At 35.5% G+C, this 17,554-nt stretch overlaps 2 protein-coding genes across 2 annotated transcripts; one reads left to right on the plus strand and one right to left on the minus strand.

Moving 5' to 3' along the window:
• The first annotated feature begins 7,992 nt into the window (after positions 1-7,992).
• Positions 7,993-10,085, plus strand: LOC128555346 (uncharacterized). The gene is made up of 2 exons (XM_053537539.1): positions 7,993-8,885; positions 9,394-10,085. The coding sequence occupies exon 1, from the start codon at positions 8,079-8,081 to the stop codon at positions 8,847-8,849; it is 771 nt and encodes a 256-aa protein (XP_053393514.1). The 5' UTR covers positions 7,993-8,078; the 3' UTR covers positions 8,850-8,885; positions 9,394-10,085.
• A 1,215-nt stretch (positions 10,086-11,300) lies between these two features.
• On the minus strand, positions 11,301-13,103 carry LOC128549966 (uncharacterized). Its single transcript, XM_053527770.1, has 2 exons — positions 13,002-13,103; positions 11,301-12,068 (listed from the first exon to the last, which is right to left on the minus strand). Exons 1-2 carry the CDS (start codon positions 13,101-13,103, stop codon positions 11,301-11,303), a joined length of 870 nt encoding a protein of 289 aa, XP_053383745.1.
• Positions 13,104-17,554: the final 4,451 nt, after the last annotated feature.

Here is a 17,554-nt window from a genome sequence, read left to right on the forward strand (position 1 = left end):
TGATATTCAAGATCAAATGTCAAATTTATGTGAAAGTCACAAAAATTGGCATATTTGAAATTTATTTTTATTCTTAGAAAATAGTTTGTCATCGTAAGTCACTCATATTTATCTATGTAATGTGTCTATACAAGCATAAATCAGAAAAACAAATATTATTGCAAAAAGTCAAGGTCATCCCTAATAAATGAAGTCAAAGTTCATTTTCATGCGAAAATATGAAAACTGTTACCTTTACTTTTTTTAATCTGTTTAATATGTCTTAGCATTATTAGTCGCTGAAGTAAATTTGTTTTAATGTTTTATGTCAGGCAAAGTCAGCAGTGCAGATGTAACCAGAGGTCAAAGGTCAAAATTGTGTGAACAATTACATAAATAGCTTCCTGTTTGAAAAATAACAGATACTTTTTTTCATTATTAGTAATTTCTCGTGATTTGGTTTGATGTATATATGTCCAACAATGTCAGTGATAAAATATAGTCTGAAATGAGTCAAGTTCAAATGTGATATTAAGGGTCAAAGGTCATTTTCATGTAAAATAATGAAAAATAACTTTTCTCTTTGTTGATAATATCATTGTCGGTATTAGTCAGTGATATCAGTTCATTTTAATGTATAAATGTTAGGCAATGTCTGGTATGCACATACAATTTCAAAACATTCGAGGTCAACCATAATATCAAAGGTCAAAGGTAAAAAAAAATGAGTAAAATGTTGCAATAGTATCACCTTTTTGTAATAATTATTGTTGTTTAAAAGTATTTATTTTGTCATTTTAGTAACTGATTGTTGTTCATTTTACTATATTTACAATGCATGTCAGACGATGTCATAGAAGAGATAATGTGTCAAGGTCAAACCTGGTATTGAAGGTTAGGGGTCATTTTTGTATAATAAAAGTATCAAATGCTGCATACTTACTTATTACTTTGTTCAAAAGTAGCTTGTGGTTATTATTCGTCGTTACCAATTTACTTAAATGTATACATGTCAAGCAATGTAGGTCTTATTCCAATAAGTCAGAGGCAAACCTATTATCGAAGGTCAAATGTCAAATTTGTGTAAAAATTCGCAAATAAAAAAACGTCATTTTTACAATTATTTGTCTTTATTCTTTATTGTTTATGGTATTTTTGTCACTAGTAAAACTGATCATTATTCATTTTAGAATATCTATAAAAGACAATATCACTGTTGAAATAATAATGAAAATTTGGTCAAGGTGAAACCTGCCATTAAAGGTCAAAGGTCATTTCTTTCATTTAAAATATTTTTTCTTATGTATAATGGTAAGGCAATGTCAGAAATGCAGATCTAGATCTAATTTCAAAGAACAGTGACTGTTAAAGCTTATATCAAAGGTAAAAGGTCAAATTTGTATGAAAGATCGCAAAAAATAGCATTTTTTCCAATACGTGTCATTGCTCAAAGGTATTTTGTCATTAACATATATATCAATATATTTATGTGTCAGTGTCAACAATGAAGATATCATTAGACTTGAGTCTATAGATCAACCCTCATGTCAAAGGCTAACATGCATTTTTGGGTAAAAATTCAAAAGTTAGCACTGTTATTTCATTTCTTTGTTTAACAATATCTTGTCGTTATAGCTTGATGTTAATTCATTTTAATCTTAACAATTACTTTCTTACTTACTTACTTACTGCCTTTTATCTTCTTATGGTCGTTTTATATAAGATCAGATGCGGCAATGAAATGCACCGTATGCTGTAAGACGGTGGCATCTCCCCACATCACAAATGAGATGTCTACGGGCCAAACATCCTGGCGTGCTTCTTCAAGATAGGAACAGCTCTGCAGGTTGTGGAATGGTGTTTCTTTCTCTGATCCGCACTGACATTTAGCTGTCTCTGCAACACTCAGCTTCTTCAAATGTTTTCTCAGACCATAGTGTCCATTGAGCAGACGGAGGATAGTTGTTTGGATGTGCCTGATTAGCTTGTGTAAACAGTCGTGATTGGGCAGGTAGACTCCATATATGTTCTTCCGGTCTGACGCAAAGCTGTTCTATAGTAGAGTCTGAGCTTCTCTGTATGAAGTCGGAGGTTTGGGCTGCAGCAGTTTCACGCCCGACTATGCCCACATGTGCAAGAATCCATTGAAATGCTACATTGTTGCTCTCAGACAGGAGATTGTTCTCGTTAAGACATCTGATGGACCTGAATAGGGACTTGGAGTCTGTAAGGAAAACAAAATTCTTTCCCTTTTCTCCTCGCTCATATCGTTGGAGTGTGGCCGGTGTGAGGTCTTGAATCTCAACTCTGAGGCTTGAGCATCTCTTGCCGACTGGATGAAAGAGTGTGAGAGTTGAGCTGTCTGGAAATTTGATGTAGGCAGCACTCCCAGCGTTATGAACTACTTTTTCCACTGATCCATTGGTGTATGCTTGGACCCAAAAGTGTGCTGGATAGCTGTTATTGACTATTTCTAACGTAAGAGATTGTTGGTGAGCCTGATGCTGTTTCCCTTTTCTTCTAATCCTGTCACCACCAATATGATATTCGAAGCACAATGTCAAGGAACCCATTGAGAGGGTACAAGCAGCTCTGCCTCTACGTCCAGTGCTGTTGCTTTCCTTTTTTGTAGTTCTTTGACGAAATGGTTGAGACTGTCGTTTCAGTCCGTTCTTGTTCTGCTTTGCCTTCTCTGCCTGCACAGGGCTTTTGTACTCTCGTCTAACTCATTTAGATTTGAAGATAAAATACTGCTTAAGACGGTGCTAGGGTGCGTTAGCAGTGTTGCATTTTCCATTACTGCTCATGAACAGACTCAATCAAACAAGGTCTGCAATTTTTACTGTTTGCCTTGTTCTCGGTGCTTCAGAAGAATCTGCTTTCCAGATTTTGATTATTGACTCTGATGGCTCCAGGTTGGAATTCTTTTCCATTTCTTTTATTGGAGTTGTTTTCATTGCTCGTTGTTCATTTTACAGTATATATATCAGACGAAGTCATTGAAGAGAAAGTAAGTGGGTGTCAAACCTGGTATTAAAGATTAGGGGTCATTTTTGCACAAATGATCAAAATGTAGTATACTTACTCATTACTATGTTCAAAAATAACTTGTTGATATAATTCACTGCTAACAAATCAGTTAACTTTAAACAATATCAATTATTACAAATATGTGATATTATTGCAACATTTCACTCATTTATTTTACCTTTGACCTTTGATATTATGGTTGACCTTGAATGTTTTGAAATTGTATAAGAATACCAGACATTGCCGAACATTTATACATTGAAATGAACTGATATAATTGACTAATATCGACAGGGTATTATCAACAAAGAGTAAAGTTAAAGAGCTTTTCATTCATTCCATTACTTGAAAATGACCTTTGACCCTTAATATCACATTTGAACTTGACTCATTTCAGACTATATTTTATTACTGAAACTGTGGGACATATATACATTAAACTTAATCACGAGGAATTACTAATAATGAAAAAAGTATCTGTTATTTTTCAAACAGGAAGCTATCGATGCAATTTTTCACACAATTTTGACATTTGACCTTTGATATTGGCTTTAGCCCTGGCCGTTTTAGGGTTACATCTGCACTGCTGACTTTTCCTGGCATACAAACATAAAAAAACTTACTTCAGTGACTAATAATGTGAAGACATATTAAACAGATTAGAAAATGTAAAGGTAACAGTTTTCACATTTTCGCATGAAAATGAAGATTGACCTTCAATTATTAGGACTGTCCTTGACATTTTGCAATAATATTTGTATTTCTGATTTATGCTGATATATACACATTACGTAGATAAATATGAGTTCTTTATGATGACAACCAATTTCTAAGAACAAAAATAAATTTCAAATATGCCAATTTTTGTGATTTTCACATAAATTTGACATTTGACCCTGAATATCAAGTTTGCCCTTAATTCCATTTTGATGAATTTCTTATTGCTGTCACTCTTTGAACAACATGTATCGAATCTATAATGGTGAATATGTACCATTTCTTTACGTTGTTATATCATAGCATATACATTTACTGACAATCAAATGGTTACTGTAATTAAAAAGCGAAAAAACTGGTAGACGCAAACTTTACCCTACCCACTAATATTTCAACAATTGAGTTTTACCTCCCCTATCACAAACATAAGTGAACAAAGTATAGATAGGAACGGCTTTGACACTTAAGAAATGGGTTTTCCTTTGAGGATATGAAATATTGTTTCCAAAAATGTATAAACTTCTTTTAGCCTGAATTGTTGTGCGTGAACTCTCGGACCAATATGAAAATGGTTGTCCGCAGGAGATTTATGAAAGAGTTGAAAGACATGTAAATGATGAAGATGACATCAATAAAAGAATTTAAAAGAACGTGAAAGATACCAACAAACTGATAGGGAAAGAAGAAGATCAGACAGAATCAATGAAAATTATTATCCAAAAAATGATATTGATAAATTAATATGCCATCTTTTCATTTAATAGTTAGATATGACAGTCAAAGAATGCATGAAGAGAGTCAAAGAGAGGACTAAAAGATCCAAAAGATATAACCGATTAGTGGAATCTGTTTCTAGAAATGATATAGACATTGCCGAATGAGCCATAAAGAATAATTCAAATGGAAAGGAAATAATAAGCAAAGAGGATCTTAGACATACATCAGGGGCTAACAGGAAAAGTGTATCGTTTGAAGCAGATAAACAGACAGTTGATAATGTAAACAAAGAGGAGGAAGAAATTTTTCAAACACGGGTTTATGATTTCTCTAAATTCGATTTAACTGAGGAAATGGCAAAGTTGGATAGAAAATTGAGCTTACTGAAGAAAAGTAACGCCGATATATTGAGTGAAAGCAAAGTGCTTTCGAGTACAAGAAATACTGAATCTCGAGAAATAGACTTTGTGAATCGCAACAGTCATAACGAATTGATGTAAACAAAGATAATAGCGATAACGGCGATAATAGAAACATTTTTTTCTATGAAGATAAACTTAAAGACATTACTCGTAGTCGAAGAGATGCTGAATGTGAATCGCAGAATATAAACAAAAACTGGCAACAGACTACAGAAGGCTATGAAATACAGCGTTAGAAGGCATTAGAAGTCGCATGTCTGAACGAAACACAAGACCAAATGAAAATGATTTCAATGAAAATCAGTATTATGATAGAAATACAACACCATATAGTTATTTTAGAAAATTTGAGAGAAAGGAACAAGGTGAATTATATGAATATCAAAAGACTTATAGAGACGAACATGAAGCAAGGCCTAAGACAAGTAAAGTAGACAAGGATTATGAAGATGAAATACAGATATTTTATAGAGAATTATATGAAACAGAATTAGAGATAAAACACAATCGAAGACTAGAAAAGGTACAATAGATGAAGAAAAGGTTCACATGTATCAAAATCAGCCAATAAAACAGGAAGGCCTGGTTGTAGATGAAGCAAATGATAAAAATGACTTCACATTTCAAGAATACAGATCAATTGAAGTTCTACAATACAAATTACAATGAAAAAGATTACAGAGATTACATGAGCAAAATAGAAGAATTGACTTAGAAAGAAAAATTACCGAGGAAGAGGAGCAAAAGTGATGGAAAGAATCAAAAGCTTGAAGTTTGCAGAGAAAGAACTAGATAAAAGTAGGAAAGAAAAAGAAAGACTACAAAGAGAAATGGATAAAATGTACAAACTCGAAAAATTACGTACATAGAGAATTATGTTGTTTAAGAATCAAGAGGAGGAACTGTCACTTAAAATGAAAATCAAAGTAAAGACACAGATAACTACAACAACAAAAGAAGAAATACCGGTTACTTCATGGAAGAATGTAAATATGTAGAAAGCATGAGTGAAATAGCCAAAGGTAGAGAACGTTCCTTCAATAGAGATGAAGACAGACAAATAGTTAATGAGCGTATGAGAAAAATTCAAATTTGACGATACTACAAAACACCAAACCGGTTTTGGAAAACCAAAGATTCCGCCATTTGATGGAACAGATTTTAAAGTTTGGATGAAAAGCAAGATGTACCCCGAGTTACTAATAGCATAAACCTTGAGATATACGTTGAACGGTCAGACAAGTAAAAGTGTTGCGAAAGGCAGAAGATCTGTATGGTACTACCCTGACCGAGGATTCCATTATGCAAGACTTCTTTAATGAAAAATAGGAAGAGAAAGAAACAACTTCAGATTGGGCTCTCCAACTAGACACAATCATGCAGTTAGATGTTAAAACAGGAGAAATTTCCAAAAAATAAAAAAACAGTTTATTAAAGCATAGGTTTTTGAAGGGACTAAAACGCGAGATATTGAAATATAATATTAGAGTAACAAATGAGTCTACAGCAAGTTTCGAGTTCTTGAAAAAAAATGTCGAGTTGAAGAAGAAGAAATAAAAAGAGATAAACAGGGGAGAAAACACAAAAACCATTGACAAGTACTTTAGCGAGTTGTGGACATCACTCTGATATTCAGACTCATTCAGATTTTACATTACAGCAGCAGCAATTGAAATCATATTTAGGTTCAATCAACGAACAAAGAGACATGATGAGAAAGTTGATGGAAAAGATGAACCAATGAGAAAAATATATAATAAATATCAAAACAGACAAGCAGCAGGAAAGTCCAAGACACGAAGACTACAGAGGACCGCCATATGGATATCCAACAACATCCGGTTACAGAGAAATGTCCTATAAAGGAGGTAGACCATATTATGGAAGATTGAGAGGAAGACCGTGCTATAGAGAGAGGTTTGATAAGTACGACCATAGAACTTAAAAAATCAGAAGAACCCAAAAGTTCAAACACACAGAAAGAAAGTAAAGATTTAAGCCAGTGAGCGCTTCCATTGCTGAGCATGATGTAAGCTATAGTAACCGAAACTGCCCTAGATATAATATTTTGGATAGGCTGATAGGTTCAGCAAACAAGACAACAATACAGATTGAAGGAGTGACATCAAAAGGTCTAATAGATAGCGGATCAATAGTACGCTCAATATCAGAAACATTTAATCATACACTACTTACAAAGACCACACTTCATACTTTGAGCTAGTGGTGAAAACAGCAAATGGCACAACCGTACCTTACCTTGGTTACATAGAGGCCACGATCGAAAGTGAAAGTTTTGAAAATGGCTTAATAACAACGTTGTTTCTTGTGGTCCCTCCCAGAGAATGTCATCATAAAGTTCCAGTTTTAATTGAAACTAATGTCATCAGATAATTAAAACAAAGAAACCAAACGTCAGATAACATACCTGATGAATGGAAAACTGCGTTCATGTTTGTAGAGTCGGCATCAGTTGGCACTTATACTACAACACAGCCTGTCACATTAAAACCGATTGAAGTTAGAACTATTAATGGCTTCGTACGAAAGATCAAAAATACCGAAGCTGCAGTTACAGAACCATTTGAAGAAACTTACCATCAAAGGCCATTTCTTTGTCCTCGAGTAATAAAGCTTACGAATACAGAAAAAACAGCATGTGTACATGTGAAAACTTGCAATAATTCTTCAAAAATTCTGAAAATGAAAACAGATAGAAAGAGCAAGGAATACACATCGACCCATGAATCGATATTTTCTGTAAATCATCATATAACATCTGAAATCGAGAGTAAGGAATGTAGCACTGAAGAATACTTATCGGGTTTCTCGGGTTTTACATCCTTGCCATTGAATAATGGACCTGAAATAGAAAGCAAATGTATAATTGAGAATCTAGACTTACCTGATTCTATGGATGCTCAGTCTTCACTTCCCAGTCTTTGACCTGAAACAGAAAAGGATACAACGACATCGGACATACCACAGCTGTTCATCATAAAATTGACCTTACGGATAAAGAACCATTCAAGAACCATTCAAATAACCTTACAAAATTGTAACCCTGCTATCTACAACGAAATATGTGAACATCTTAAAGAAATGCTCGATATCAGTACAATTAAAGATTCATTTCCAACAAGTTACCTGCTAAGCACTTTATTGGAGTATCGCAGGGGAGATATTTATAAATCGTTCAGTACCACAAAGTACATGTCTGAAAAACAAACACAAACAGTAAATACGAACGAAGACAAAAGGACCCGCACAATTGGAACGCAGATAAAACTATGTAAAACCACTAATATAGCAGTACAAACAAATCGCAATGGAACTAGTGTGGAGGATAAAAGAATACGGACTCTTGAAACAAGATTAAAAGATTCCATAAACAAAGGCACACAGACAATACAAGCAATAAAAAATGACAATGAAACCACATCCGCTGATAAAAACATGATATACCTAATTACAACAGAAAACAATAATCCCAACGGCTCACGGCAACTATCCAACGCAACTTTAGATTTGTCAGAAACACAGGTGACAAGGCAATCATGCAGCAACATTGTAACTTACCAAGAATCTACGGTTTTAAATCAACCAGGCTATTACCTTCATTTCGTAATAGCATTGGCTTTTCTTCTGCTTTCGGTGTTTGCATTCCGTCAAGCTGACTTTGACACGAGTGACATACATTCTAAGACGGAAGAGTTAATTGAAAAGATAAAACAATTGTACATCCATCTTTCACGCATTTTTAAGGAACATTCCGCTTCATCTGGGCGCAGCAAGAATGTGAATGATTCAACTAGTGAAACCGAACGCGCTTTCTTCTGTTTACTTATTGTACTACTTGGTTATGGACTGTTTCTATTTGTTGCAGTTCTGATAACCCAGAATCTGCCGTATCGGCCAGTTGTCAGTGAGAGACGGTGGCTAAGGCAACAAAAGAGACGTCAGCGGCATCAGTTTGAAAGATAGTAATATAAATTGAAAGACAAGTGCTAATATAAATGGGTATGTTATTAAATAATTCACGGAAATATTATATTTATCTGTGTGTTTTTATTGCACTGTTGTGTCTGTTTTTTTATCGTTACTTTATTGTTTGTCTTTTTAAGGTTATGTTTTTTTTCAACATTGTTTCCACGACTTTGTTTTAAATTATCTTACTCCATGCACGATGGAAAATAAGAAATATTCATGGCAAAATTCAGTTTGAATCATAAATAGAATATTAAATACATTGACAGACACGCACTAAGGCAGAAAATTTGAAAATATTATTCCGCACTCAGTAATATTCAAAGATAACTTTAATCTATATCCTGTTTTATTTTACATGAAGTGCTATGTGGTTTATATTATCCCTAGTTGGATGCACAGTCATTTGCGCCATATGTTTGTTGTTTATCCATTCATTTCTACCAAGCTACCTCATCAAATTACCCGATTTCGATGTGGTATTCACCGACTTGACAAATGCTTTATGTCAATAAACTATTTGTATTGTGTGTTTTTGTAGAGTCACTCAATTTCGATCTAGTATTCAGGGGCCGAGTTGTCAAAGCCTGGGGCTTCACAAGTGGATTTATATTTGATTCAAATATGTTATATGCATTTTTGTATTTCCTTGCATTGTTGTTTGTTTTCGCTGTTTTGTTTTTAAAGTGGCATTTTAAAGTTATTTTGTTATAGTTTATTTTTCAGAATGTTTTCACGGTTTTATTTCATTTAACTTAATGTAATTTTTCATACATACCAATATTTAATTTAGTTCAAGTCAGAATTAAATCATATACCTGTATCTGCACAATGTTTTGTTACGAAGTTTATGATGCTGCTAAAATGAAAAAAAAAATTCCGAGCATTATAATATTTTGCAGCTATGATATCAATATTTATTTCCGATAATTTCCATTTTTCAAAAAAGCGGAACAATTTTAGCCAAGTAAGTCGATGATAATTGTTAGATAGTGGTGACAGAAAAAGACATACATTCAAGGAGGTTACTTGCAATCTCCAGTAAATTGTAACAAATGACTGGCATTTCAATAAGGCTTTCAAACTGCTTCCTGACATAACTTTATCGTTATTCTATTCATTACCTGCTCTCAACGTATTGATCATACATTTTGTTTCTTTGTATTTCTTCCCTTAAATGTTTCTGTTGTTATGTGTTGATCTTTCTTTGTTGAAATAAATGTGTTTTTCATAGCATGTGTTTCAAGTTGTGCTACTACGTACTCCTTACAATGTTTTTGTTCCTTACACTGTGTTTTCTATGTCAAAAACCCTGCCATTCACGAATAATATGCCAATAACTTGCTGGTGCTTTCTAAGATCTAAAGTACAGAGGGGGCGAGAGAGGTTTTGCACAGTTCATTACCTCTCATGAACAGACTCAATCAAACCGAATCTGCTATTATTCTGCCTGGTTTCATTCTATGCTTCCAAAGGATCTTTTTACAGATTTAATAAACTATCACAACAGCCATCCTTAAGTGCCGTGTGGCGGCTGTAAAAAGCACCCCCCCCCCGTGCTTGGATTCAGTGTTGTTATATTTTCTGGTCCTTTGGGCTCATGGAGTCTATTCAACATTTATTTATTAATAGAGTTCTGCTTAAGCCGGTGCTAGGGGCGTGAGAGTTGTTGCACAGTTAATTTATCTCTCATGAACAGACTCAATCACACCGAGTCTGTTATTATTCTTCTTGGTTGCATTCTATGCTTCCAAAGGATCTTTTTACAGATTTTATTCATTATCACACTATTTTGCTTTTTTGGCAAATTTATATTTCTATTCAATTCAACGTTTTTGTTCAGGTTTTTGTGTGCAAGTTGGTATCAAAATTGTAAAAGTATTTAAATGTGGTTTGTTGATAATAATATTGTCTAGACAATCTCTAAATGTCTGTGAAATATAAAAGTTTGGATTCAGCCGCCTGATATGATAAATGTTTCGTTATTATGATATGTCCACAGTTCGTGGGAGAGAGACCAGAACACAACACGTGATTCTACACTATACTATTTACTGTAACGACTGACTAGCGCGGGAAGCGCTCTCAGAATATGTAGGGGCATTCACGCATGCGCATTTAACATAAACAAATGTAACATCCCCTTTGTTTTGAAGAAAAACAACATTAACAAAGTACATGTATAACAAATATAACAGAAAATCAGATTAAACAGAATAATAAAAATTAGTACATTGTATTAATTAATACATGTGTAATATCAAGAAATTGTTATAAAGCAATGATAATGTTCCTAACATAGTAACTAGAGTAAATTGTAAGAGAGATACATTTTGAACCGTTTCTGTGAGTAAACTGTTATCATCCTATGTAGTTTCATGACACAGAGAATTAAAAGTTTATCATCAATGGAATTCCATAGCTAATTGTTTAACTGTTTGTTTGACATTAAACTACCCAATCGCTGCTTGGGAAAGCTCTGAGCGATTTTCTCACACTCCGACCAGATCGTGTTACATAACTGTAAGCATTTTTGGATTTGTCCTTGATGCTGGGCAGAGTGGTATCAGGGGTTCTCAGTGGGGGATTGTTGTTGGTATTATTTTGGAGCGAATTTGCATGATTTGATTTGAACTTTCTAATGAACATGCGATTGCGCCTGTATCTCGCGCCATCGGATGCTTGAATTTTGTATGACCTTTCGTTGTGCTGTTCAAGCACTTTCCCTGGTTCCCATTTTTCTCCCGAGGTTTTCTGAAATGTGATATTTTCCCCTGATTGCAGGGAAGGGAGTGATCGTGTGGATCTGTCATAATAAAATTTTGACCTTGTTTGTTGTTTCTGCATATTTTCCCGGGCTTTCTTTGCATTGACAGGCTTTGGAGATAACTGTTCATGAGTTGCTGGGAGAATTGATCTTAGCCTACGTCCTTGTAGGAGTTGGCTAGGGCTATAACCAATTGCAGGTAATGGGGAATTTCTGTGTTCTAGAAGAGGCAAGTAGGGGTCACAGTTAGCGTCTTTTGCTTTTTGTAGTATGCGTTTTGCAAGCTTAACGTATATCTCACTCAGTCCGTTTGAACTTTGATGATGTGGGCTTGACGTGACGTGCGTAAAATGCCAGTCTCTAGCAAAATTGCTAAATGGCTCGGATGTGAATAGTGGTCCGTTGTCCGATTTAAGTTGTTCAGGTATGCCAAACCGACTAAAATGTACCTTTAATTTGCGAATCACCGTGTAACTTTTGGTGTTTGGTAGTAAATCTATTTCAAAAAATCTGCTGAACGCGCATACAGTAATTAGGTACTGTTTGTTATCGAATGCGAATATGTCACATGACACGTTTTGCCATGGCCTCTGGGGCACCTCATGGGGGAAGAGTGGTTCTTTTGCGTTCGTAGGGCGGTATATTTCGCATAACGAGCATGCTTGCACGTATTCTAATATTTGATTACTCTTACCTGGTCAGAACATGATATCACTAGCACGCCGCGTTGCTTGGTTACAGCCCTGGTGTCTGTTATCGTGAACGGCTTTTGTCATGTCAAAGCGTTCTGACCTTGGAATGATTATCTTTTGTCCCTTAAATATTAGGCCATTTTCAAACGATAGCTCATCTCTGTGGTTCCAATACTCAACTACAGATTTGGGACAGTCTTGGCGCATACGTGGCCAACCGTTCCTTATAACCTGTATGATAATTTGAACCTGATCATCATTTTGGGATGCAATTCGATTTTTTTCGAGCTTTTGGTCACTGACTGGTAACTGTTTGAGTACCGTATGTACATGTGCGTCCAGGTCTTCAAGTAAGTCCGGATGTTTTTCCGGTACAAAGTTGTGACTTAACGCGTCCCCGAGTGGTATGTTCGAACCTTTTTGATGTACTACTTCTATATCGTACGGTTGCAGTTGTAATAGTATTCTTTGTAGTCTGGGAGGTGCTGCACAAAGGGTTTTTTTCATTATGGCGACAACTGGAGTGCAGTCGCTCTCCACTATTGTGTGTTTGCCATATATGTACTGTTTAAACTTCAATACTCCAAGGAGAACGGCCAGTGTCTCTTTTTCGATTTGAGACCATAATATTTGACTTTCGGTTAACGATTTACTGCTGTACGCTACTGGTTTGTTGTCTTGTAGACATACCATGCCAATTCCCTTTGATGAAGCATCAACTTGCAGCGTAACCGGTTTTGCTGGGTCAAAGTATTTTAAGACTGGTGCCTGTGTGATGACCTCTTTGACCATTGCGAATGCCGCGTTATGTTCTGGGTTCCAGATGAACTCCGTGTCCTTTTTTTAGAAGCGCGCGCATAGAACTTGTCAGTTCCGAGAGGTTTGGCGCGAACTTAGAGAGATAAGTAAGGGCGCCAAGCAAAGATTCTAGTTCTTGTCTGTTTGTGGGCGTGTTCATGTTTTCGATAGCAGAAACTTTGTCCTTCTCTACAGATAGGCCTTGATCCTGATCACGTGCCCGAAATAATTAACCTGCTTTTGACAAAGGACTGCCTTGTCAGATTTAAATTTGAGTCCTTTTTCTCGCGCTCGCATTAACACGCTTCTAAGGTTTTTATCGTGCTCGGACTTTGACCTGTCAAAAATGATCAAGTCGTCGACTATACAGGCCACGCCTTCGAGCGGTTCCAGAATTTCGTCCATTTTCCGGTTATAGATATCTTGAGACGACTTTAGACCCATGGGAAGTCTTAGATAACGGTATCGGCCGAAGGGTGTTGCAAATGTGGTGAGATGTGACGACGCGTCAGTTAGCTCACACGAATAGTACCCTTTCGTTGCGTCCTAAACGCTAAAATATTTCGCGCCCGCTAGTATTGCAGTGACGTCATCGATCGTGCCCATAGGATAGTACGGTCTCTGGATGCATTTATTCAAGGCTTTCGGATCTATGCAAACTCTAAGACCTTTTTTGTTAGGTTTTTCGACACATACTATAGCATTGACCCATTCCGTGGGCTCTGTTACTTTAGCAATTATGCCTTTTGACTCCATTAAATCGAGCTCTGTCTTTAACTTATCCCGTAAGGCATGCGGTACTTTTCTTGTGGCGCACACAACAGGCACAGAATTATCTTTAAGCTTAATTGAACAAGTGCCTTCAAAATGTCCAATTCCTTCAAAAACGTCTCTAAACTCGGTCATTAGTGGATGAACCGTAGTTTTTTGTTGGTCAATGGCATATGTTAACTGAATTAAACCGAGATTGCAGGCTGATTGCAGATTTATCAATGCAGGGGCGTTTTTCTGGTTTACAACATAGAACTCTGCTTGAGTTGACCTATCTTTGTAAACACAGCGGATGTGTATTTTACCGGTAGTGTCAGCTGATTTCCACAAAATGGATGTAAATTTTGATTGGGGGGTAACAAAGGGCTATTAATTTTTAATTTTCGGAAATTTTCTTGTGGGAGTATGTTGACCTGGCTTCCTGTATCAATTTTTGCTTCAAGGCTTGAGTTATGAATCTGGAAATGGACAATGGCCTGATCTGGTCTAGAATGTGAAGGAAAATCACTTACCGAGTGAACGAAAAATTCATCCTCACTCGAGTCAGTAAAATCCAAATTTTCACAGACTGAATGCACATCTGTTTCTGTACTTCACATTTTAGCGAAGTGATTAAATTTCGAACACTTGTTGCATTTTAAGCCAAATGCTGGGCATTCTGTTTGTTTGTGTTTTTTATTTCCGCATCGTGAGCAAATGTTCCTGTGTGTCTTCTGCATGTCAGGTCGACTGCGTCTCGTGGGTATCCGTTTGGGCTGGTCACGCTTCTGGTATGACTCTTTCCTTTGTTTATTTATATTTCGTCCTCTGTGGGCATTTGACTGTGCGGCCCAAGATCCTGCTTTCCGGGACGTGGTCGAATCTATCTCTTTGTCGTGAGCTTACATAGCCTCTATTTGTTTTTTATTATATTCGTATGATTGTGCAATTTCCTTTTGCCGTTTGTAATGTTAAGTCTTTTCCTTTTTCTATCAATTTTTCGCGCACCCGTTCCGATTTGCAACCAAATACTATTCTGTCTCTTAGCATTTCGTCTAATTTATCTCAAAATTGCAATCCTTTGCCTTTATTGATGGTCTTGCGATAAATTCGTCGATGGTGTCCTCGTTCTGAATTTCATGATAAAATTTATATATCTTGCGAAAACTGGATTTGCTTGGGGCTCAACAAATTTCTTGAATTTGGTAAGAATAAACACCGGGTCTTTATTTTGAGCCTCCGTTAAGTCCCATGACTCGTGTACCGTGCGGCATCTGTCGCCCACCCATAATAATATGTAAGCACATTGTTCTTTTGGATTTTTCCCTCTAAGGGGTCCATCGAACATCAACTTGCTGTGTCTTTCAAACTTACTCCAACTGTCTGGGAGATTGGTTGACTCCCAGTCCATAGATGGGTGTTGTAGACCAGTGTTTCCTGTTGCCATTTTCAGTGTTCACTTTACAAGCCTTGCAGTTATAGTATTTCTGTTTTATATCCAATTTATCACTTTGAGTCGTTTACACTTTTAAGTAACTGATTTTAAATCCCGTTTCTTACACCATGTTTCGTTATTCGGATATTTCCCAAGTTCGTGGGAGAGAGATCAGAACACAACACGTGATTCTACTCTATACTATTTACTGTAACGACTGACTAGCGCGGGAAGCGCTCTCAGAATATGTAGGGGCATTCACGCATGCGCAGTTAACATAAACAAATATAACAACAAACATAACTGGTCTTTACTTCTAATTGGTTTATGGACAGTGGACAATGATACGTTAATAAACTGTTCAATGTTTAATAATAACTACTGTAATTAATGTTTAAGCTGAAGTTATATCTTTTGGTAACAGATTTTCCTTTCTTTCAAGCCGGTCTGTAAATTTAACAAGTATCCATAACGAACAATCTCATATTCTGGAACTTTATTTGTAAAAGAGACATATATTTCTCACTTAAGTGACCTGTCAGGGCTTAACCATTAATTTGATATATGTCTCCAAGTTCTGCAGTTCTGTTTCTCTTCAACCCTTTTGCATGAACCCTTTTCATCTCATAAGACCTCAGGCAATTATAAGAATTCTACGTCTCTTTATTTTGTTTACATTCAAGCAAATTGTTCACTGTCTTTGTATTCATTCATGTATTTGGTTTGTTACAATGCTTTTGAAAAACTGAGCATTTCTTTTCTCCGATAGAGGTCAGTCGTATCGCAGAAAATAGGCTCAGGTTGAGCTATATCACGATGTTTAACTATCCTTCAGGTACATTTTAAGGGCAAATGTTAGTGCGAGCAATATGTAAGTAAAATTTAAACGTCGGTGTGTTATAAATGCGATTTAGTCTTATATTGGCATGGCTTTGACTAAGATACTGAAAACGAAGTTTCTTGAGACTTGTTATCAAATATCTTGTTATCAGTTTAGATGAAATGAAATAATTTGATTTTATACCGTTTTGCACGGTGGTTGCACGTTTATGATATAAACATTTTACAATGTTTTGAAAGTGTAAAGATGGAATCACTTTCACTGGCATTACCTTTTACATTAATATACCTTTTGGTAGAGATAAAGAAAGCAAAACAAAATCGCTGTTTTCATAAAGCTATATTAGAAGAACACAATATATCATTATGGTTCATAATTGTGTTTTCATGTCCATTTACAAAATTTATTAGCATACTATGTTTTGGTTATGCAGCGATTTTACTAACTCGTTTATCCTACAGAATACAGTATTGTGTATACTTCATATCAAATACTAATCATTTAAAAATAAATTCAAGGATTTATTATCATTGAAACTTGGGCTCGTTTTCTAGAATGAGTATTGTAATTTCAGAATTCTTGGACTCTCTGAATTCTGCAATAAGAAAGAAAGCTGCAAAAATATCTAATCACGTTAACCTTCTAGACACTTTTACACAAGCATATACCTCCCGAAACTAATATTGTAAAAATCTGTAACCCCTACTTTATTTTATTCCATCGCGCAGATGCTGATCAGCGATAATGTGCTACTAATTAATTTCAAAGCAGTTAGCACAGCAATTGGTGCCTAACAAACCGCTAAGATGTGACCAAAGGAATTAAAAGAAATTGATCATCTTTCAGTGAATAATAATAATAATAATAAGAAGAAGAAGAATGATAATGATGGTAATGATGATGATGGCGATAATTAATACTAGTTTTACATCTGACATCTAGCTAATATCCCAGTCAATGCAATACTAACCATGGAATTCTTTTTAGTAACATTTTATACTTCAGTGGTTTGTACGCAGATATACGGTCTGGTGTTCATTTGATTCACCTAAAATGAAAACCGGATTCCGATAGGTGATTCGGTGAATCACTAAAATGTTTTCATCATTTAAATACATTGTGATTCTCATGTTATGATTTCAAATATATACTTTTACTTCATTTCAGTTCAAGACTTTAAATAAATCAATGCAAAATCGATATAATAAATTTGTTGAAATTATTGTTCCACAATGCATTTTTTGTCGAATCGTCATCGATAGGTGATTTTATTAATTTTGTATCACGTTTCCAAATAGCAGGGCCGGATCCAGGATTTTTCCAGGGGAGGGTGAGCGTTTTATAGTAAAAAAACAACAACAAGAATCTGAATCCCATCAAAAGTATAACCATCACTTCGAAAAATAGAAATCCAATATT

The sequence above is a fragment of the Mercenaria mercenaria genome, chromosome 2 (assembly GCF_021730395.1).
Source record: "Mercenaria mercenaria strain notata chromosome 2, MADL_Memer_1, whole genome shotgun sequence".
Lineage (NCBI taxonomy): Eukaryota > Metazoa > Mollusca > Bivalvia > Venerida > Veneridae > Mercenaria > Mercenaria mercenaria.